The 22,663-nt window shown below is 43.8% G+C and overlaps 1 protein-coding gene across 14 annotated transcripts in view; it reads left to right on the top strand.

The window, feature by feature from the left end:
* Positions 1-22,663, top strand: part of LOC106611981 (mitogen-activated protein kinase kinase kinase kinase 4) — a 144,199-nt gene that overhangs the window by 7,414 nt on the left and 114,122 nt on the right. For all 14 annotated transcript variants that reach the window (XR_006771060.1, XR_001330197.2, XR_006771061.1 and 11 more), the window contains exons 3-8: positions 17,339-17,395; positions 19,980-20,105; positions 20,745-20,855; positions 21,429-21,519; positions 21,662-21,792; positions 22,005-22,059. Coding sequence is in view for 11 of the 14 variants with exons in the window: in XM_045724060.1 (XP_045580016.1) it covers positions 17,339-17,395; positions 19,980-20,105; positions 20,745-20,855; positions 21,429-21,519; positions 21,662-21,792; positions 22,005-22,059 (571 nt within the window). In the remaining 3 variants the exon portion in view is untranslated. The remainder of the gene's footprint in view (positions 1-17,338; positions 17,396-19,979; positions 20,106-20,744; positions 20,856-21,428; positions 21,520-21,661; positions 21,793-22,004; positions 22,060-22,663) is intronic.

Here is a 22,663-nt window from a genome sequence, read left to right as displayed (position 1 = left end):
ATATACTTGGTCTGCGAATGTGAGGCCAGTTGGATGTACTACCAAATTTTCAAAAACAAAGTTAGAGGTTGCTTATGGTAGAGAAATTAACATTCAATTCTCTGGCAACAGCTCTGGTGGACATTCCTGCAGTATGCATTCTAATTGCACGCCCCCTCAAAACTTGAGACATCTGTGGCATTATGTTGTGTGACAAAACTGCACATATTACAGTGGCCTTTTATTATCCCCAGCACAAGGTGCACCTGTGGAATGATCATGCTGTTTAATCAGCTTCTTGATACGCCATACCTGTCAGGTGGAGGGATTATCTTGGCAAAGGAGAAATGGTCACTAACAGGGATGTAAACAAATTTGTCCATTTGAGAGAAATGTCTGCAATCTTTTATTTAATCTCCTGAAACATGGGACCAATCACTTTACATGTTGTGTTTAGACTTTTGTTCAGTGTATAAGAAATCTAAGATGTGTCAAATAAATTTATCCAGCTTAGGGCTCCAGTTATGCATTTGGTTTGCTAACTTGCTAGGTAAGTGATTGGATGTCAAGATCAAGCTTCTTGGTTACAGCAGAGACATTCAATCATCTCCTGGATCAAGATCCCTGTTGCCTAAATTGTTTTGTGCATATATATAAAAATGTAAACTAATATATATTTATTTATTTATTTATTTATTTTAAGAATGTGAAATGTCAGAATAATAGGAGAGAGAATAATTTATTTCAGCTTATATTTATTTCATCACATTCCCAGTGGGTCAGAAGTTTACATACACTCAATTAGTATTTGGTAGCATTGCCTTTAAATTGTTTAACTTGGGTCAAATGTTTCGGGTAGCCTTCCTCAAGCTTCCCACAATAAGTTGGGTGAATTTTGGCCCATTCCTCCTGACAGAGCTGGTGTAACTGAGTCAGGTTTTCTTGGCCTCCATGCTCGCACACACTTTTTCAGTTCTGCCCACCAATTTTCTATGGGATTGAGGTCAGGGCTTTGTGATGGCCACTCCAATACCTTGACTTTGTTGTCCTTAAGCCATTTTGCCACAACTTTGGGAGTATGCTTGTCCATTTGGAAGACCCATTTGCGACCAAGCTTTAACTTCCTGATTGATGTCTTGAGATGTTGCTTCAATATATCCACATCATTTTTCTACCTCATTATTTTGTGTAGTGCACCAGTCCCTCCTGCAGCAAAGCACCCCCACACATGATGCTGCCACCCCCGTGCTTCACGGTTGGGATGGTGTTCTTCGGCTTGCAAGCCTTCCCCTTTTCCTCAAACATAACGATGGCCATTATGGCCAAACAGTTCTATTTTTGTTTCATCAGACCAGAGGACATTTCTACAAAAAGTACGATCTTTGTCCCCATGTGCAGCTGCAAACCGTAGTCTGGCTTTTTTATGGCGGTTTTGGAGCAGTGGCTTCTTCCTTGCTGAGCGGCCTATCAGATTATGTTGATATAGGACTGGTTTTACTGTGGATATAGATACTTTTGTACCTGTTTCCTCCAGCATCTTCACAAGGTCCTTTGCTGTTGTTCTGGGATTGATTTGCACTTTTCGCACAAGTACGTTCATCTCTAGGACACAGAACGCATCTCCTTCCTGAGCGGTATGGCGGCTGTGTGGTCCCATGGTGTTTATACTTGCGTCTATTGTTTGTACAGATGAACGTGGTACCTTCAGGTGTCTGGAAATTGCTCCCAAGGATGAACCAGACTTGTGGAGGTCTAACAAAAAACTCAGAGGTCTTGGCTGATTTCTTTTTATTTTCTCATGATGTCAAGCAAAGGGGCACTGAGTTTGAAGGTAGGCCTTGAAATACATCCACAGGTAGACCTCCAATTGACTCAAATTATGTAAATTAGCCTATCAGAAGCTTCTAAAGCGATGACATCATTTTCTGGAATTTCCAAGCTGTTTAAAGGCACAGTCAACTTAGGGTATGTAAACTTCTGACCCACTGGAATTGTGATACAGTGAATTATAAGAAAAATAATCTGTCTGTAAACAATTGTTGGAAAAATGACTTGTGTCATGCACAAAGTAGATGTCCTAACCGACTTGCCAAAACTATAGTTTGTTAACAAGAAATGTATGGAGTGGTTGAAAAACTAGTTTTAATGACTCCAACCAAAGTGTATGTAAACTTCCGACTTCAACTGTATATATAGCTTTTTTTTATAGTACCCCTTGTATGCACTTCCAGTAATACCGCATACCCCAGTATTGTACAGAAATGGTTTGATGGTATGAAAATCTGGATACTGTCCAACCCTAGTACTGGGTAATAACCCTAAACCCTACCCTCAGCGGGAGGTGTGGAAAGGGCAGCCGGTCTCTCGCTGAGCTATTTCTGTCCAAAAGGGGATTTCCTCATTATTCCCTAACCATACTGCAAAGCCCCTCTCTCCCCCTTTCACATTGTATCTAATGACAGGCAGAAAAACATGAAGTAGTGAATGATAAACAGCAGATTTCCATCAGAAGAAAGGCAGTGGCACTTCTATCAACACTACTAGGTTGTGGATAAGAAGTGTATTGTGATGAGAGGTTCATTGCATGAGATTAGATCATTTGGGCCTTCCCCAAACTGTTACCACAAATGTGCTGTAGTGTTAAGATTTCCCTTCACTGGAACTAAGGGGCCTAGCCCGAAAAACAGTCCCAGACCATTATTCTTTCTCCACCAAATGTTATAGTTGGCACTATGCATTGGGGCTGGTAGCGTTCTCCTGGCATCTGCCGAACCCAGATTAGTCCATCGGACTGCGAGATGGTGAAGAGTGATTCATCACTCCAGAGAACACGTTTCCACTGCTCCAGAGTCCAATGGCGCGAGCTTTACACCACTCCAGCCGACACTTCGCATGGTGATCTTAGGCTTGTGTGCGACTGCTCGGCCATGGAAACCCATTTTATGAAGCTCCCAACGAACAGTTCTTGTGCTGACATTGCTTCTAGGGGCAGTTTGGAAGTGTTGCAACCGAGGACAGATGATTTTTCGGACTATGCGCTTCAGCACTCTGCGATCCCGTTCTCTGAGCTTGTGTGACCTACCACTTCGCAGCTGAGCTGTTGTTGCTCCTAGACATTTCCACTTCATAATAACAGGTCTTACAGTTGCCATCTTGCATCTTACATGATGCAAGATTGCGCAGACAGAGATGGTCGCCTCGCTTCACATCCTTAGGAAACTATGCAGTAATTTGTATTTTTATGTATTATTTCTTACATGGTTAGCCCAGAAAATCTTAAGTGTTATTACATACAGATGGGAAGAACTGTTGGATATAAGAGCGACATCAATTTACCAACATTATGACCAGGAATACAACTTTGCCGAAGGGGATCCTTTGTTCGGACATCCACCCTAAACATTGGATCTAATCCCAGAGGCCGACCCAAAACAACGTCGTCGCCGCAGGAAAGGCAGACGGAGTGGCCTCCTGGTCAGACTTAGAAGGCGAGCACACCATCCACCGCTTCTGAGCATACTACTCGCCAATATCCAGTCTCTAGACAACAAGGTGGACGAAATTAGGGCAGGGGTTGCCTTCCAGAGACACATCAGAGATTGTAACATTCTCTGTTTCATGGAAACATGGCTCACTCGGGATATGTTGTCAGAGTCGGTACAGCCACCAGGTTTCTTCATGCGTCTCGCCGACAGAAATAAACATCTCTCTGGTAAGAGGAAGGGTGGGGGTGTATGTCTCATGATCAACGACTCATGATCTACGACTCATACAGGAACTTAAGTCCTTTTGTTCACCTGACCTAGAATTCCTTACAATCAAATGCAGACCGCATTATCTCCCAAGAGAATTCTCTTTGATTATAGTCACAGCCGTGTATACCCCCCCCAACAGATACCTCGACGGCCCTGAAAGAACTTCACTGGACTCTATGTAAACTGGAAACTATATATCCTGAGGCTGCATTTATTGTAGCTGAGGATTTTAACAAAGCTAATTTGAGAACAAGGCTAACTAAATTCTACCAGCACATTGATTGCTGTACCCGCTAGAGCAAAACTCTGGACCACTGTTATTCTAACTTCTGCGATGCATACATGGCCCTCCTTTCGGCAAATCTGACCATGACTCCATCTTGTTGCTCCCCTCCTATAGGCATAAACTAAAACAGGAAACGCCCATGCTTAGGTCTGTCCAATGCTGGTCTGACCAATTGGATTCCACGCTTCAAGATTGCTTCAATCACGTGGACTGGGATATGTTCCGGGTAGCCTCAGACAATAACATCGACGTATACGCTAACTCGGTGAGTGAGTTTATTAGGAAGTGCATTAGAGATGTTGTTCCCACTGTGACAATTAAAACCTTCCCTAATCAGAAACCGTGGATTGATGGCAGCATTCGCGTAAAACTGAAAGTGCGAACCACCGCATTTAATCATGGCAAGGCGACTGGAAACATGACCAAATACAAACAGTGTAGGTATTCCCTCTGCAAGGCAATAAAACAAGCAAAGCGTCAGTATAGAGACAAAATAGAGTCGCAATTCAATGGCTCAGCCACGAGAAATATGTGGCAGGGTCTACAGACAATCACGGATTACAAAAAGAAAACCAGCCCCGTCGCGGACGTCTTGCTCCCAGACAAATTAAACAACTTCTTTGCACGCTTTGAGGACAATTCAATGCCACCGACATGGCCCGCTACCAAAGACTGTGGGCTCTCCTTCTCCATGGCCGACGTGAGTAATACATTTAAACGTGTTAACCCTCGCAGGGCTGCCGGCCCAGACAGCATCCCTAGCCGCGTCCTCAGAGCATGTGCAGACCAGCTGGCTGGTGTGTTTATGGACATATTCAATCAATCCCTATCCCAGTCTGCTGTCCCCACATGCTTCAAGTTGGCCACCATTGTTCCTGTTCCCAAGAAAGCTAAGGTAACTGAACTAAATGACTATCGCCCCGTAGCACTCACCTCTGTCATCATGAAGTGCTTTGAGAGACTAGTCAAGGATCATATCACCTCCACCCTACCTGATACCCTAGACCCACTCCAATTTCCTTACCGCCCCAATAGGTCCACAGACGATGCATTCGCCATCACACTGCACACTGCCCTATCCCATTTGGACAAGAGGAATATCTATGTAAGAATGTTGTTCATTGACTACAGCTCAGCATTCAACACCATAGTACCCTCCAAACTCATCATTAAGCTTGAGACACTGGGTCTCGACCCCGCCCTGTGCAAATGGGTCCTGGACTTTCTGACGGGCCGCCCCCAGGTGGTGGAGGTAGGAAACAACATCTCCACCCCGCTTATCTTCAACACTGGGGCCCCACAAGGGTGCATTCTCAGCCCTCTCCTGTACTCCCTGTTCACCCATGACTGTGTGGTCATGCACGCCTCCAACTCAATCATCAAGTTTGCAGACGACACTACAGTGGTAGGCTTGATTACCAACAACGATGAGACAGCCTACAGGGAGGAGGTGAGGGCCCTCGGAGTGTGGTGTCAGGAAAATAACCTCTCACTCAACGTCAACAAAACAAAGGAGATGATCATGGACTGCAGGAAACAGCAGAGGGAGCACATGCATTTCGCTACACTCGCATTAACATCTGCTAACCATGTGTATGTGACCAATAAAATTTGATTTGACCGGGGCAGCTCTTGCAGGGCAGAAATTTGATGAACTGACTTGTTGGAAAGGTGGCATCCTATGACAGTGACACGTTGAAATTCATTGAATTCTTCAGTAAGGCCATTCTACTGCCAATGTTTGTCTATGGAGATTACATGGCTATGTGCTCGATTTTATACACCTGTCAGAAATTGGTGTGGCTGAAATAGCCGAATCCACTCATTTGAAGGGGTGTCACATACTTTTGTATATATAGTGTAGCTTTAAAACTATAATATTTTCTCATGTGTAGAATTGCAGGAAATTAGTTTTAAGGAAGCACTATGCAGAAATCGCTCTACCATTTTCCTGGTTATAGTTTGCCTAATTTCAGTTTATGTGACAAAATAAGCTGTCATTGTGTAGAGAATCATTGTATCATCTAAACCGGTGTTTGAAGCTGGTGTACAAAACCGAAAGGAAAAGACTCAAAAACGAAACTTCAGAACGGGAAGCATAGAAATAGCACACATAGAACAGATCTACCGATTCCTAGACTTGCTTTCAACGGAATTAAAAATCTATAACTCACATTTCTATGTGAATTTGGTCATGTCTCTCAAAAAGTTGCATATTGTAGCTTTAAAACATAACATCTTTGTATCTGTGGCCAAGAGAATGGCCTCTAAAATTTTAGGTTGGAGAGCACGCCATTGGCCACGCCCACTACCACTACCCCAACCCCATACACTAGCTTTTCCACCAGTGCTGAAAAAAATCCTAGGGGAAACTCTGACTTGAGTGTCTCTTTATTAGAATGGAGAATGTGATTTTTGCAATGCCTCCCCCCCACAAATTGAATGTGTTTCAGAGAGAGCAGGCTCACTGTGTGCTGTGTGGAATGCTGAAGAGGTTGAAGGGGTTTGAGCCGCGGGCTGATTAGTGGACAGTTTGCTCTTTTCTCTCTCGTCTCCTTTGATCAGCAGGAGGAATGTGCTCTCATCTCTCTCATGCAGTCTCTTTATGGCCTGCTTTGGATCATGTGCACATGCTTGCACTCATTATCTGTCAAATAAGATTTCCAAGATGGCGTCTTTGTCCTGTCGTGTCCCTTGTATATATCTTTTTACATCTTTTTCTTCGCATATCTTTTTAAAATATTTTCCTAAACCTCAACTTCTAAATACTCTCCTGCAACCCGCATCACCCAATGTGGCGTGGATCTGTTTTTTTCAAAAGTATTTCTATTTACTTCGGATCTGGAATCCCTCAACTGAAGCTAGCCAGCTAACTACCTACCAGCTATCAGTCAGCAAACCATTGCTAGCGGTCATCAGCTAACCTTTAGCTCGGAATGCTCTCGCCAGTTCGAACAACGTGACTCAAACCAGAGCATAACGGACCTATTATAATTGTATATATTTTTTTCCCCATATCCCCGGATTCCTATCACAAACTCGGAACATTTTCATCTGGATCTTCGCAACTAGCTAACTGCAATCCCGGGTGACTACTCCCGGCTAGCGTTTCCATCCCAGAGCAAGCACCAATTAGCCTGAAGCTAGCTCGGCCAGGGCTCCTGTGCTACCACCGAAGCCCACTCCTGGGCTACAATATCCGGACTCATTCTACTGCCGGTACGGGGCACGGAACCCCGCCGATCCTCTACGACTGGAATACCGACATAAACTGCCCGAGGATTCCAACAGGCCCCTCAGGCGCGATGTCCGCTGAAGGCCCATTCTGCTAACCGGCCTGCTAGCTATCTAGAGCTACTTGGAAGCCTACTAATTCCACGACTGGTCTATCGACGTCACCGCACGAAGAGGCAAAAACAGACTTACCCCCATTTGCGACGTCCCCTAAAGGCTAACTTGCTAGCCCCGGTCTGCTAACTGCTAGCTTGCCTGCCCCGGTCTGCTAACTGCTAGCCCCAGTCTGCCAACTGCTTGCTTGCTAACCCGGTCTGCTAACTGCTAGCTTGCCAGCCCCGGTCTGGTAATTGCTAGCTTGTTTAGCCCCAGCCTACTAACTGTTAGCTTGTTAGCATCGGCCTGCTAACTGTCTGAATCGCCATGTCCCCAGTCAGCCCAACCAATCACTGGACCCATATGTTCTCTTGGCTACTCATGCGTCTCTCTAATATCAATATGCCTCGTCCATTACTGTCCTGGTTAGTGATTACTGTCTTATTTCACTGTAGAGCCGCTAGCCCTGCTCAATATGCCTTAACCAACCATGTTGTTCCACCTACTACATATGCAATGACATCACCTGGTTTAAACGTCTCCAGGGACTATATCTCTCTCATCATTACTCAATGCCTAAGTTTACCTCTAATGTACTCACATCATACCATACCTTTGTCTGTACACTATGCCTTGAATCTATGCTATCGTGCCCAGAAACCTGCTCCTTTTACTCTCTGTTCCAAACGTGCTAGACGGCCAGTTCGTATAGCCTTTAGCCGTACCCTTATCCTACTTCTGCTCTGTTCCTCTAGTGATGTGGAGGTTAATCCAGGTCCTGCAGTGCCTAGCTCCACTCCCACTCCCCAGGTGCTCTCATTTGTTGACTTCTGTAACCATAAAAGCCTTGGTTTCATGCATGTTAACATTAGAAGCCTACTACCTAAGTTTGCTTTACTCAATGCTTTAGCACACTCTGCCAACCCGGATGTCTTAGCCATGTCTGAGTCCTGGCTTAGGAAAACCACCAAAAACCCTGAAGTCTCCATCGCTAACTATAACATTTTCCACCAAGATAGAACTGCCAAAGGGGGCAGTGTTGCAATCTACTGCAAAGATAGCCTGCAGAGTTCTGTATTACTATCCAAGTCTGTACCCAAACAATTCGAGCTTCTACTTCTAAAAATTCACCTTTCCAGAAACAAGTCTCTCACTGTTGCCGCTTGCTATAGACCTCCCTCTGCCCCCAGCTGTCCCCTCAATACCATATGTGAATTGATTGCCCCCCATCTATCTTCTGGGCTCGTGTTACTAGGTGACCTAAACTTGGACATGCTTAACACCCCGGCCATCCTACAATCTAAGCTCAATGCCCTCAATCTCACACAAATTATCAATGAACCTACCAGGTACAACCCCATATTCGTAAACACGGGCACCCTCATAGATGTCATCCTAACTAACTCGCCCTCCAAATACACCTCTGCTGTTTTCAATCAAGATCTCAGCGATCACTGCCTCATTGCCTGCATCCGTAATGGGTCTGCGACCAAACGACCACCCCTCATCACTGTCAAACGCTCCCTAAAACAATTCTGCAAGCAGGCCTTTCTAATCGACATGGCCGGGGTATCCTGGAATGACATTGACCTCAACCCGTCAGTAGATGATGCCTGGCTATTCTTTAAAAGTGCCTTCCTCACCATCTTAAATAAGCATGCCCCACTCCAAAAATGTAGAACTAGGAATAGATATAGTCCTTGGTTCACTCCAGACCTGTCTGCCCTTGACCAGCACAAAAACATCCTGTGGCATTCTGCATTAGCATCGAATAGCCCCCGTGATATGCAACTTTTCAGGAAAGTTAGGAACAAATATACACAGGCAGTTAGAAAAGCTAAGGCTAGCTTTTTCAAACAGAAATTTGCATCCTGTAGTACTAACTCAAAAAAGTTCTGGGACACTGTAAGTCCATGGAGAATAAGAGCACCTCCTCCCAGCTGCCTACTGCTCTGAGGCTAGGAAACACTGTTACCACCGATAAATCCACTATAATTGAGAATTTCAATAAGCATTTCTCTACGCCTGGCCATGCTTTCCACCTGGCTACCCCTACCCCGGTCAACTGCCCGGCACCCTCCACAGCAACCTGCCAAAGCCCCCACCATTTCTCCTTCACCCAAATCCAGATAGCTGATGTTCTGAAAGAGCTGCAAAATCTGGAACCATACAAATCAGCCGGGCTAGACATTCCGGACCCTTTCTTTCTAAAATGATCTGCTGAAATTGATGCAACCCCTATTACTAGCCTGTTCAACCTCTCTTTCGTATCGTCTGAGATTCCCAAAGATTGGAAAGCTGCCGTGGTCATCCCCCTCTTCAAAGGGGGTGACACTCTAGACCCAAACTGCTACAGACCTATATCTATCCTACCCTGTCTTTCTAAGGTCTTTGAACGGCAAGTTAACAAACAGATTACAAACCATTTCGAATCCCAACGTACCTTCTCCGCTATGCAATCTGGTTTCAGAGCTGGTCATGGGTGCACCTCAGCCACGCTCAAGATCCTAAACGACATCATAACCACCATCGATAAGAGACATTACTGTGCTGCCATATTCATCGACCTGGCCAAAGCTTTCGACTTTGTCAATCACCACATTCTTATTGGCAGACTCGACAGCCTTCGTTTCTCAAATGATTGCCTCGCCTGGTTTACCAACTACTTCTCTGATAGAGTTCAGTGTGTCAAATCGGAGGGCCTGTTGTCCGGACCTCTGGCAGTCTCTATGGGTGTGCCACAGGGTTAAATTCTCGGGCCGACTCTCTTCTCTGTATACATCAATGATGTTGCTCTTGCTGCTGGTGATTCTCTGATCCACCTCTACGCAGACGACACCATTCTGTGTACTTCTGGCCCCTCTTTGGACATTGTGTTAACTAACCTCCAGACGAGCTTCAATGCCATACAACTCTCCTTCCGTGGCCTCCAACTGCTCTTTAACGCAGGTAAAACTAAATGCATGCTATTCAATCGATCACTGCCCGCACCTGCTCGCCTGTCCAGCATCACTACTCTGGACAGCTCTGACTTAGAATACGTGGACAACTACAAATACCTGGGTGTCTGGTTAGACTGTAAACTCTCCTTCCAGACTCACATTAAGCATCTCCAATCCAAAGTCAAATCTAGAATCGGCTTCCTATATCGCAACAAAGCATCCTTCACTCATGCTGCCAAACACACCCTCGTAAAACTGACCATCCTACCGATCCTCGACTTCGGTGATGTCATCTATAAAATAGCCTCCAACACTCTACTCAACAAACTGGATGCAGTCTATCACAGTGCCATCCGTTTTGTCACCAAAGCCCCATACACTACCCACCATTGCAACCTGTACGCTCTCGTTGGTTGGCCCTCGCTTCATACTCGTCGCCAAACCCACTGGCTATAGGTTATCTACAAGTCTCTGCTAGGTAAAGCCCCGCCTTATCTCAGCTCACTGGTTACCATAGCAGCACCCACTCGTAGCATGCGCTCCAGCAGGTATATCTCACTGGTCACCCCCAAAGCCAATTCTTCCTTTGGCCGCCTTTCCTTCCAGTTCTCTGCTGCCAATGACTGGTTCGAACTGCAAAAATCTCTGAAGCTGGAGACTCATATCTCCCTCACTAGCTTTAAGCACCAGCTGTCAGAGCAGCTCACAGATCACTGCACCTGTACATAGCCCATCTGTAAACAGCCCATCTATCTACCTACCTCATCCCCATACTGTATTTATTTATCTTGCTCCTTTGCACCCCAGTATCTCTACTTGCACATTCATCTTCTGCACATCTACCATTCCAGTGTTTAATTGCTATATTGTAATTACTTCGCCACCATGGCCTATTTATTGCCTTAACTTACCTCATTTGCACTCACTGTATTTAGACCTTTTGTTTTCTTTTGTTCTATAGTATTATTGACTTTATGTTTTGTTTATTCCATGTGTAACTCTGTGTTGTTGTATGTGTCGAATTGCTATGCTTGTTTTTGAACATGTTAGTCTGAAATGTTATCCAAAGGATTTGCTGGCACACTAAAATAAGCATTTAGAAATGGGAAATCAAATGATCTGCTACTTCTGCAGTGATTCCGTGAGAGTGAGACCTATAACTATTGTCCTACTGTATGTCCTACTGCGTGTTCAAGGTCTCAATGTATCATATCCCACTAACACTAGGAATTATTCCCCTACAGATGTAGGATCTTAATTTGAGCCAGTTTGCAAGCAAGAAAATAATCCTGCAGCAACAGGAAATGTTAAATATTATGTGGATTATTATGAATGAACATTTTTGTAGTGGCTGATACATTTGTTTGTTAGAGCAAATCAAGTCTGAATTTTCCAAGTGGAAATTACAACCTTTACAAGACTTAAAAACTCAAATACACTACAAGTTTGCATTTCCTGCAGTGTAGTAAAATTCTCAGCAACAAAAGAGTGATCAAATTAAGATCCTACATCCGTATATTGTAAAAAAAAAATACTCTACCTTGCATTGCTTGCCCACAACTATTGGTGAATTGTCTGACCACTAAAAGCATTTTTCCCCTGTTTATTAACTAACTTCAATTGTTTCCCTTTGAAAATAGCCTGTGGCAATGGACCACAGCCAGCCTTAACGTTTAAGAAATAATTTTGGTCAAAGCAAGAATGTGCCACAATCCCTCTTGTGACTAATATATTTTTAACAGAAGAAATAGACATTTGTAATTTTGTAAAACATTTGTTAAAAATCTGATTTGCCTAGAACTCTATTGTTTGTATATGGTCATTGGCCCAACAGTTTTCAGCCCATTGTTATTGTAATGGAGAATCAGATTTTAATCCAATTCGATTAGATGAGGTCTTGTTATTTTCCATGTGTGCTTGCTCTCTCACTCTGCTGTTCTGGCAGAGGAAGCTGTGGCCATTTTAACTCCTGCCTGTGCTCGTGGGGAACCCCGGCCCACATCCTGATTGAACCTGGTGCTGAGTGTCTACTTCAGAGTTCTGTTCACATGGTGTGGCCTGCTGCTGTCTGCCCAACCACCAAACACTCTAGTCTCTACTCATATTGATGCCCAACAGTACAGTACCAGTCAAAAGTTTGGACACACCTACTCAATCAAGGGTTTTTCTTTAATTGTATTATTTTCTACATTGTAGAATAATAGTGAAGACATCAAAACTATGAAATCAAATCAAACTTTATTTGTCACATCCGCCGAATACAACAGGTAGACCTTATCGTGAAATGCTTACAAGCCCTTAATCAACAGTGCAGTTCAAGAAAGAGTTCATAAAATATTTACCAAATAAACCAAAGTAAAAAAGTATTAAAAAGTAACACAATAAAATAACAATAACGAGGCTATATACAGGGGGTACTTGTACCGACTCAATGTGCTGGGGTACAGGTTAGTTGAGGTAATTTGTTAATGTAGGTAGGGGTGAAGTGACTATGCATAGATATTGAACAGCTGGTAGTAACAGTGTAAAAAAACTAATGGGGGGGTGTCAATGTAAATAGTCAGAGTGGCCATTTGATTATTTGTTCAGAAGTCTCATGGCTTTGGGGTAGAAGCTGTTACGGAGCCTTTTGGTCCTAGACTTGGCGCTCCGGTACCGCTTGCCATGCGGTAGCAGAGAGAACAGTCTATGACTTGGGTGACTGGAGTCTTTGACAATTTTTGGGTCTTTCCTCTGACACCACCTGGTATATAGGTCCTGGATGGCAGGAAGTTTGGCTCCAGTTATGTACTGGGCGTACGCACTACTCGCTGTTGGCCTTAAGGTCAGATGCCGTGCAGTTGCCATACCAGGTGGTGATGGGGGGAAAAGGTGTTGCCATGGCCTCTTCACGACTGTCTTGGTGTGTTTGGACCATGAAAGTTCATTGGTGATGTGGACACCAAGGAACTTTAAACTCTCGACCCGCTCTACTACAGCTCTGTTGATGTTAATGGGGGCATATTCGTCCCTCCTTTTCCTGGAGTCCACAATCCTTTGTCTTGCTCACATTGAGGGAGAGGTTGTTGTCCTGGCACCACACTGCCTGGTCTCTGACCACCTCCCTATACGCTGTCTCGTCATTGTCGGTGATCAGGCCTTCCACTGTTGTGTCGTCAGCAAACATAATGATGGTGTTGGAGTTGTGTTTGGCCACGCAGTCGTGGGCGAACAGGGAGTACAGGAGGGGACTAAGCATACACCCCTGAGGGGCTGCAGTGTTGAGGATCAGCGTGGCAGACATGTTGTTGCCTACCCTTACCACCTGGGGGTGGCCCGTCAGGAAGTCCAGAATCCAGTTGCAGAGGGAGGTGTTTAGTCCCAGGGTCCTTAGCTTAGTGATGAGCTTTGTGGGCACTATGGTGTTGAAAGCTGAGTTGTAGTCAATTAACAGCATTCTCACATACGTGTTCCTTTTGTCCAGGTGGGAAAGGGCAGTGTGTTAATTGTATATGGAATCACATATGGAATAAAATAACACATGGAATCATGTAGTAACCAAAAAACTGTTAAACAAATCCAAATATATTTTAGATTCTTCAAAGTAGCCACCATTTGCCTTGATGCCAGCTTTGCACACTCTTGACATTCTGTCAACCAGCTTCATGAGGAATGCTTTTACAACTGTCTTGAAGGAGTTCCCACATATGCTGAGCACTTATTGGCTGCTTTCCCTTTCACTCTGCGGTCTAACTCATCCCAAACCATTTAAATTGGGTTGAAGTCGGATGATTGTGCAGGCCAGGTTATCTGATGCAGCACACACAGAATGCTGTGGTAGCCATGCTGTTTAAGTGTGCCTTGAATTCTAAATAAATAACAGACAGTGTCACCAGCAAAGCACCCCCACACCATCACGCCTCTTCCTCCATGCTTCATGGTGGGAACCGTACATGCAGAGATCATCCGTTCTCCTACTCTGCATCTCACAAAGACACAGCGGTTGGAACCAGAAATCTCAAATTTGGACTCATCAGACCAGGACAGATTTCCACCGGTCTAATGTCCATTGCTTGTGTTTCTTGGCCCAAGCAAGTCTCTTCTTATTATTGGTGTCCTTTAGTAGTGGTTTCTTTGCAGCAATACACTGTCTGTGATTCACGCAGGCTCCTCTGAACAGTTGATGTTGAGATGTGTCTGTTACTTGAACTCTGTTCAAGTATTTATTTGTGCTGCATTTATTTGTGCTGCAATATGAGGTACAGTTAACTCTAATGATCCTCATGAGAGCCAGTTTCATCAAAGCGCTTGATGGTTTTTGCTACTGCACTTGAAGAAACATACAAAGTTGAAATTTTTGGCATTGACTGACCTTCATATCTTAAAGTAATAATTTACTGTTGTTTCTCTTTGCTTATTTGAGCTGTTCTTGCCATAATATGGACTTGGTCTTTTACCAAATAGAGCTACCTTCTGTATACCGCCCCTACCTTGTCACAACACAACTGATTGGCTCAAACGCATTAAGAAGGAAATAAATTCCACAAATGAACTTTTAACAATGCACACCTGTTAATTGAAATGCATTCCAGGTGACTACCATATGAAGCTGAGTAGGTGTGTCTAAACTTTTGACTGGTTCTGTACGTACAGATAACATGGGCAGGCAAATAGCAATACAGGAAATAGCAATACACATGCTTATACTCAAAGGCACTGCTTTTTGCTTGTTTTTTTCTATTTTATTGCAACATGTACAGTACACTCTTACAAAAAAAGATGCTACCTAGAACATAGAAAGGGTTATTGGGTTGTCCCCATAGGAGAATCCTTTGAAGAACCTTTTTTAGTTCCAGATTGACATGGAACCTAAAAGGGTTCTACCTGAAACCCAAAAGTGTTCTACCTGGAACCAAAAAAGGGTTTCCTATGTAGACAGCTGAAGAACTCTTTTGGAACCCTTTTTTCTAGGAGTGTAGCAATAATACTGTACCCAGGCTAGGGTTTTATTTCAAGCCAATCTGTGGATCGGATTGTAATCACATATGTGAGTGAGTAAGGATCCCCCATTTCTGTGGATGTGCAAGACTGCGGTTACGTAGACTTGCATATTGTGTAACAGTGCAGCTGCACAATACTATGTGATTGATGCCTTTCCCCAAGCTTGCGTTTATGGAATGAGTGGGTGTCTTGTCAATTGCCATTGGGATATATTGGAGCAATACTGGCAAGCTACCAATGGAGAAACTCTCTTTAGGTTTTCCCTGAGTTGAATTAGAAACTCTGCTTAAGATGGGTAGCTTGTATCTAGATAATGGATAGCTAAATTTCCAATATCCTTATTATAGAGAATCTTGGGAATTAAAAGTGTTCTCTCTCCTTGTGCATTTTCACTCCTTCTCCTGTTTTGTTAATAAGGTCAAATACACCAGACTTGTGAGAGCATAGTGGTGTTGTGGTGAAGTGAGTAGTCCACACCTGGTATAGCTGTGTGAGATTGTCTTCCTGGATACAACTGAATGCATTGGTAGTCTTTGATCTCCTTGTGTACACACAAAATGCTTAGACAGGTAATCCATAATGACAAAGTAAGAAAAAAACTTTTGTGTAAAGGCACTGAGGCAAAAGAGACACATATGTTTCTGCATTCTGCCCTCTTATTTTGTTAAAGGGATGTTGGTCACAGTTGTCCTATCTCCAATAAATTGCTTGGTTGTTATAAATGTACATATCCATGAATGTGTGATTTTAACCTTTGCTGAGTGAATGTTTTAAAAAATAATTTATCGGGTTTTTTTTGTACAGCAGCATTGCCAGGCTGTAACATGGGAAACTAGCTACTAAGCTCGTTCTCAATTATCTCCATCTTCTACAAATGCGCTGTATTACAGATGAGCAGTCGTGTCACATTCTGTCAGTGAGCATAGTCACATATGAAAGGTCAGGATCATTCCTCTCTCCTGGAGGATAAATTATTCTAGCATCTAGAGCAAAACTGCACTGTCATATACTGGATGATAAGAGCTCTCTTGGTTTGACTATAGTCTGTTGTCATGAGGAGAATACAAAACCACGGTCATTACATTCACTCCACTGCATAAGAAACTCAAATATATGGCACCTGTCAAAATGGCAAATTCATTCGCAAAATAACAGTAAAAGTGCGACGGACTAACATTAATCTGCCTCAGCCCACTGCGCTGTGACGAGATGGCTGCAGTCAGGGAGAGTGTTACAGCAGCCTCTTATTGGTTCATGAGAGGCAGCTAAATGCATTGTATTGATTATGTGATTGTCCCATCTGATTGGCCCTCGCTGCACTCCTGATTTGGAAATAGGATATTAACTCATATGCATTTCATGGGTGGGAGGGTGGGTTCTGAGGTGGATAACAGCATTTTGTGGTATTTTCAAGCTACTCAATCTTTCCATATGTACATGATATTCTGTAGACAACAGTAAATTGTGTTGATGATATGAGCCATTTTTCAAATAAACAAACAATGGAGGTCAGTCTAGTGAGACGTACTGCCTCGGCTCAGCCCTTGTTACATTTTCTCTGCAAACTTTTCACAAATAACAGTTGCTGTACCTACTTTTCTGCTCCTCAGGTTCCAACACGTTTAATATTTTTACGTAGCACTGCTCTTCTACTTCTCTTTCCCTCTTTTTCTGCTCAAATGGACACAGCCACCATACTCAGTTGGATAAATATATACATTTTCCTCTCTCTCAATTCACCTCAACTGACTGGTAGACATTGTCTTAGACACTAGACTTTCCGTTGTGGTTACTAGTGTGGTTGTTGCCCTGTATTGAATGATGTGTTTATCTTAAAAAGTATTTTTCATAAAATGTTGTTATTTTCTCAACAATAAGCTTAACTACTGCATTATGTTTATGCAATTAGCCTAAATGACTATGCACTAAATACCTTCTTTTACTTCTAGGGTCACAATACCAATTTTACTCAACTCTCTGAGGTCCTTGATCGTCTCAGCTATCAGTGGCGGCCGATGGCCATTCTGTCCCTAACTGTGCTCCTAACTGTCCTTGTGTCTCAACAGGGTCGACATGTGAAGACAGGACAGCTGGCTGCTATCAAGGTCATGGACGTGACAGAGGTAAGATGGCTACTTCCTGGTTCCTGTCTCCATCCCTTCCTCCCTGCCCGTCAAAGCCACCCAGAAATACTGTATGCAGGGAGGGCCACAGCCGTGTGACTGCCACTCTGCCGAGTCAAAGAGGCAAGGAGGGGCTGAGGAGGGGACCCCAAAGGTTTCATCACATCAAACTCAGATCAGAGTTTCCCTTCAAAGGAGGTGTTTTATTTTAGAAATGCAAATGAGGCCCGGTTAACACAGCGCACCAAAGGTTATTATATCCTGAGCTGTCAATCAGGAGGTGAGAACACTGGGAGCCATGTTTGTTCAGGGAAAGTTCAATCATCTCATTCCCTCAGGCCAATAAAGCTACCTGGTGATGACACTACCTACTTGATTGAGTTGGCCCTCCTGGCCTGCTACGAGAACAAAGAGGAATGTTATTACAATAGCACAAAGTGTACATGGCCAAAGATTTAATTAAATCTGATTTTTTTTCTCGTTTTGAGGCACATTTTAAACTAAGATCTGAGTTTTGGGAGTTGAGGGATAAACAGCATCAGACAGTCTCTGCAGTGCAATCTGAAATTATGTTTGTCCTAGAGTGACTTAAGTTCAACACACTTCATGATAACAAATCATTATTTCACTACTCACTCAATAGAGAATATAAGACACAGTTTCAAATGTATCATCATCAAAACATAACATTAAAACTGATATTAAGTTATCCAATATCTGTGTTTTAATAAGATAAGCCTTGTATTGCTTGCTGATATTACAGGTGTTGTGTCATCCTAACACGTGAAGGATTTTTTTATTTTTAAAATGTATTTTATTTAACCTTTATTTAACTAGGCAAGTCAGTTAAGAACAAATTCTTATTTACAATGACGGACGAAGCTGGACCAATTGTGCGCCGACCGATGGTACTCCCAATCACAGCCGGTTGTGGTACAGCCTGGATATCTGCAATGCTGAGGTGTGTTTAAGAAGCCCAGTTCACCATATTGCACCCCAAGGAGTTTAAGCAGAGAAGATAACACACACACCCCTCCCCCCGGCTCTCTGACTATCTCTCTTCAGCCTTTTCCCTTTCCCTGCCCATCTTGTATTGTCTATCTGCCCTGAGAGATATCAGCAGGAGATTTCCTGTACAACTGAATAGCCCCTCTCTGAAGGCCCAGGGCCTCTCCCCGAAAACACATCCCTCCCCACATATCCAAAACCTCCCATCCCTCACCCTCACTCCCCTTCCCTCGCTCCCCCTCCATTATCTCCCACTATTCAGGCTGCCTGGCCTCAGCCCAGACCCAGGCCCCAGTCGCGGCCCGGTCACTCGCCTCAAACCCTCCTGGGGATTGAGACATTGTCCTGTACAAAGAGCGTCTGTGTCGGGTCCTTTCCTAGTAGGAATTTCCTCTCCTCTTGTTCCTGGTTTGATTTAAAGGGAAAGGAAGGTTCAGTTAAGGTTGTCTCCCTTTCCAGGATAGAGAGGTAGCATTCTTTAAGAGAGATTACTCAGCTCTATGAGGGGTCAAATGCCTATGTTGAATGAAGCTGCTGTGTCTCTCGGGGTCAGGAGACAGGAGCAGGGAGGCCTTTTGTGAGGTGAGAATAGAGAGAGAAAATGCCTGGTGTCCCCATTTAAGCCTCTTCTGCTGTACTGCTACCGTTCAGGGAAAAGTTATAGAGAAGATAAATTCCCTCATTTTATTATATAGCAGTCTATTTCTGGTGTGTATCGGTTGTTAAGTCTGTGTATTGGTTGTTAAGTCTGTGTATTGGTACAGAAAACAACACATTTATAATCCTGTAATTATTTTCGTTATTGTTAAACAAACCAGACAAGCTATCAGCCCCTGTAAATCTGGAATGAACTAGTCAACAGTAAATGTTTAACCAAGTCAAAGCAAATCTCTAATATTCTGTCCAGAAGCATGGGGGTGTTGTGGTTTTCCTGGCAGGAAAGACAGTGTCATGTTGCAGTCCGTTGACTATACTACACTATGAAAACCCCTGGGAATGGAAATGCAATGCATACGTGTGTCATCATGCTTTTCCAAGGCTTCACACACAAAACAAATCCCGTCTAGGCCCCTGACACACACTACTGCTTCTTAAGGAGAAGCTGTCTGTTTCTATCTCCACACCAAAGACATGCTACGCTACATGAGCCCTCCCTTAGCCTTAGTGAGGGTCTGTCAGTGGAGCATATGGGAAGAAACAAATCAATTAACATCTCCTTAGGGCCCCGTGCAATGTAAACATGAATGCTAAAATGGACTCCAAACCCACACTCCATAATTGGTAGTGACTGAGCCAGTGATATTACCACTGCTGTTGATTGCCATGTGTGTTGGCAGGCCCGTGGGTCCAGCGAGGCTAACAGCACATCTCACCAGTATGGCGAGCCCAGCACAAATCTGCCAGCTCAGTTTAATTTGAATTTTGTCTTAAAAGTCAACTGTAACTGTTCTGTGCAGGGGCAGGAAGAGAAGCAGGGTTTTCACTCCCTGGGTTTTGGTTTGGTTGCATTACGGCCTGCTGTTTTCCGTTGTCAAGTTTAATATAAACAATTGTTAATATCCTTTTTTGTGTACAGGAGGAAGAAGAGGAAATCAAATTAGAGATTAATATGTTGAAGACATATTCCCATCATAGGAATATAGCTACATACTATGGTGCCTTTGTGAAGAAGAGTCGTGCAGGTCAGGATGACCAGCTGTGGGTGAGTGGCTGTTCTCCATGTCTCTGTTGATTTCTCCTCACTTCAATCATGGTATCTTAGTAATGCATCATATTTAAGAAGGCCTCTATCTGTATGTATGTACAGCTCATACACGTTCTATAGCACCAAAAAACATGGTCCTGGAAAACTTAACATGGGCCATGAGTTTTTCCTGACACCATGAATAATACCAGGAAAATCTCTGGGTCCTACTCCTACACATTTCCCGATAACAATAATCAAATGACAAATGATGAGTTGTATCTTTGCCTTTCCTTGTGTGCTGTGTGCCTATAGTGGGATGTGACGGTGTTGTAGGCTTTGCCACAGTCGTGTGTTAAAGGGTGCTGTTCTGCTGGTGGCCTGGCATCTGTCTGAGCCAATTCCTCTGTGTGTGTGTGTGCGTCGTGTCTGTCTGTCTGTCTGTCTGTCTGTCTGTCTGTCTGTCTGTCTGTCTGTCTGTCTGTCTGTCTGTCTGTCTGTCTGTCTGTCTGTCTGTCTGTCTGTCTGTCTGTCTGTCTGTCTGTCTGTCTGTCTGTCTGTCTGTCTGTCTGTCTGTCTGTCTGTCTGTCTGTCTGTCTGTCTGTCTGTCTGTCTGTCTGTCTGTCTGTCTGTCTGTCTGTCTGTCTGTCTGTATAGCTGGTGATGGAGTACTGTGGGGCGGGCTCAGTCACTGACCTTGTGAAGAAGACTAAAGGGAACAGCCTAAAGGAGGACTGGATCGCCTACATCTGCAGGGAGGTCCTCCGAGTGAGTAGTGCTACTGGAGATAGAGATAATATGTTCTCCCCAAACCCCTGGGGAATATAAAGGTCATGAGAATCACTTCAGAGAGTTCATCTCATCCTATATCGGCCGTATTGTAGCAGGAGAGTTATTGTTTTGGATTAGGAGCTTTTTCTTCTAAATTTATGGTAGGACAGTCATTGAGAGTTAGGCTACACGGTGACCCACAGGGCAGGGGGCATCGTAGCAGATAGCAGCGGAACACGGTGAAGTCATTATCTTAAATAAACAAACATCCTGAATTTATTTTTCACTCCTTTGAAGCATTGTACACTTCCTCGCTGTGCCTGTTCCCAAGTTCTGAGAGAGAGAGAGAGAGATTATGTGATGTGTGTGTGTGTGTGTGTGTGTGTGTGTGTGTGTGTGTGTGTGTGTGTGTGTGTGTGTGTGTGTGTGTGTGTGTGTGTGTGTGTGTGTGTGTGTGTGTGTGTGTGTGTGTGTGTGTGTGTGTGTGTGTGTGTGCGCGTGCATGTGTGTTTGTTTGTTTGTGTGTGGTGTCCTGACATCGTGCGTGTGTGTATGTGTGTGTCAACACAGGGCCTGTCTCACCTCCACTCACACCACGTCATTCACCGTGACATCAAAGGCCAGAACGTGCTGCTGACTGAGAATGCGGAGGTCAAGCTGGGTAAGGGCTAGGAGACAAAGTTCAACTCACATCCCACATAGCCACAGTCGAAAGGATTTGTCACTGTCACTTCAGTATTTGCCTGCTGTTCCCTTGTGGGTGTGGTTTAATCTGTTCAAACACAGTGTCTTGTCTTTGCCAGTTGACTTTGGGGTGAGTGCTCAGCTGGACAGGACGATAGGGAGGAGGAACACCTTTATTGGGACTCCGTACTGGATGGCCCCTGAGGTCATTGCCTGTGACGAGAACCCAGACTCAACCTATGACTACAGGGTAAAAGGGAGCCAATCTCTGCTGGAAATGCCATTTTTGCGTGCGTGAATGTGTATGTGGGGGGTGTGGGGGTTTATTTGTGTTTGTCTGTGGGTGTGTGTGTGTGTGTGTGTGTGTGTGTGTGTGTGTGTGTGGATGTGTACTTTATGTATTTCTGTCTGTATTTCTGTCGTGTGAATCTGAAATGGCTCTGACTGGATGACTCCCTATAGAGTGACCTGTGGTCTCTGGGAATCACAGCTCTGGAGATGGCTGAAGGAGCACCACGTAAGTGTTACCCTCCTCCCTTCTCTCCTGTCCATACACATTACAATCTCAGAAATCTTCTCTTTCTCCTCCACATCTTATAGCTGGAGGGTTTTCTAGTCCATGGCTAATATGCTCTGCTGTAATTATATGGTTTATTTTCTTTTAAGCATTTTTTGTATCCTACATCATTATGCTGTATTTTCAGTCTTACTGTACAATGTTGTACTTTTGAGTTTTGTTGCAATAACTGTGAGTTTGCCCGTGCTTGCAGATGCTATATCGGTCTGCTAAAACAGGACTGATGAAGGCCCAGTGTACTACTTTTGTGAAATATTATTTTGTTCTCCCCAAAATTGTATCAATAAGTATACAGTGCCAGTCAAAAGTTTGGACATACCTACTCATTCAAGAGTGTGTCTTTATTTTTACTATTTTCTACATTGTAGAATAATAGTGAAGACATCAAAACTATGAAATAACACATATGGAATCATGTAGTAACCAAAAAAGTGTTAAACAATTCAAAATACATTTTAAATGTGAGATTCTTCAAAGTAGTCACCCTTTGCCTTGATGACAGCTTTGTACACTCTTGGCATTCTCTCAACCAGCTTCACCTGGA

The sequence above is a fragment of the Salmo salar genome, chromosome ssa09 (genome assembly GCF_905237065.1).
Source record: "Salmo salar chromosome ssa09, Ssal_v3.1, whole genome shotgun sequence".
NCBI lineage: Eukaryota > Metazoa > Chordata > Actinopteri > Salmoniformes > Salmonidae > Salmo > Salmo salar.
The sequence above is the reverse complement of the archived record's forward strand: the minus strand, read 5'-3'. Positions and strand labels throughout refer to the sequence as shown.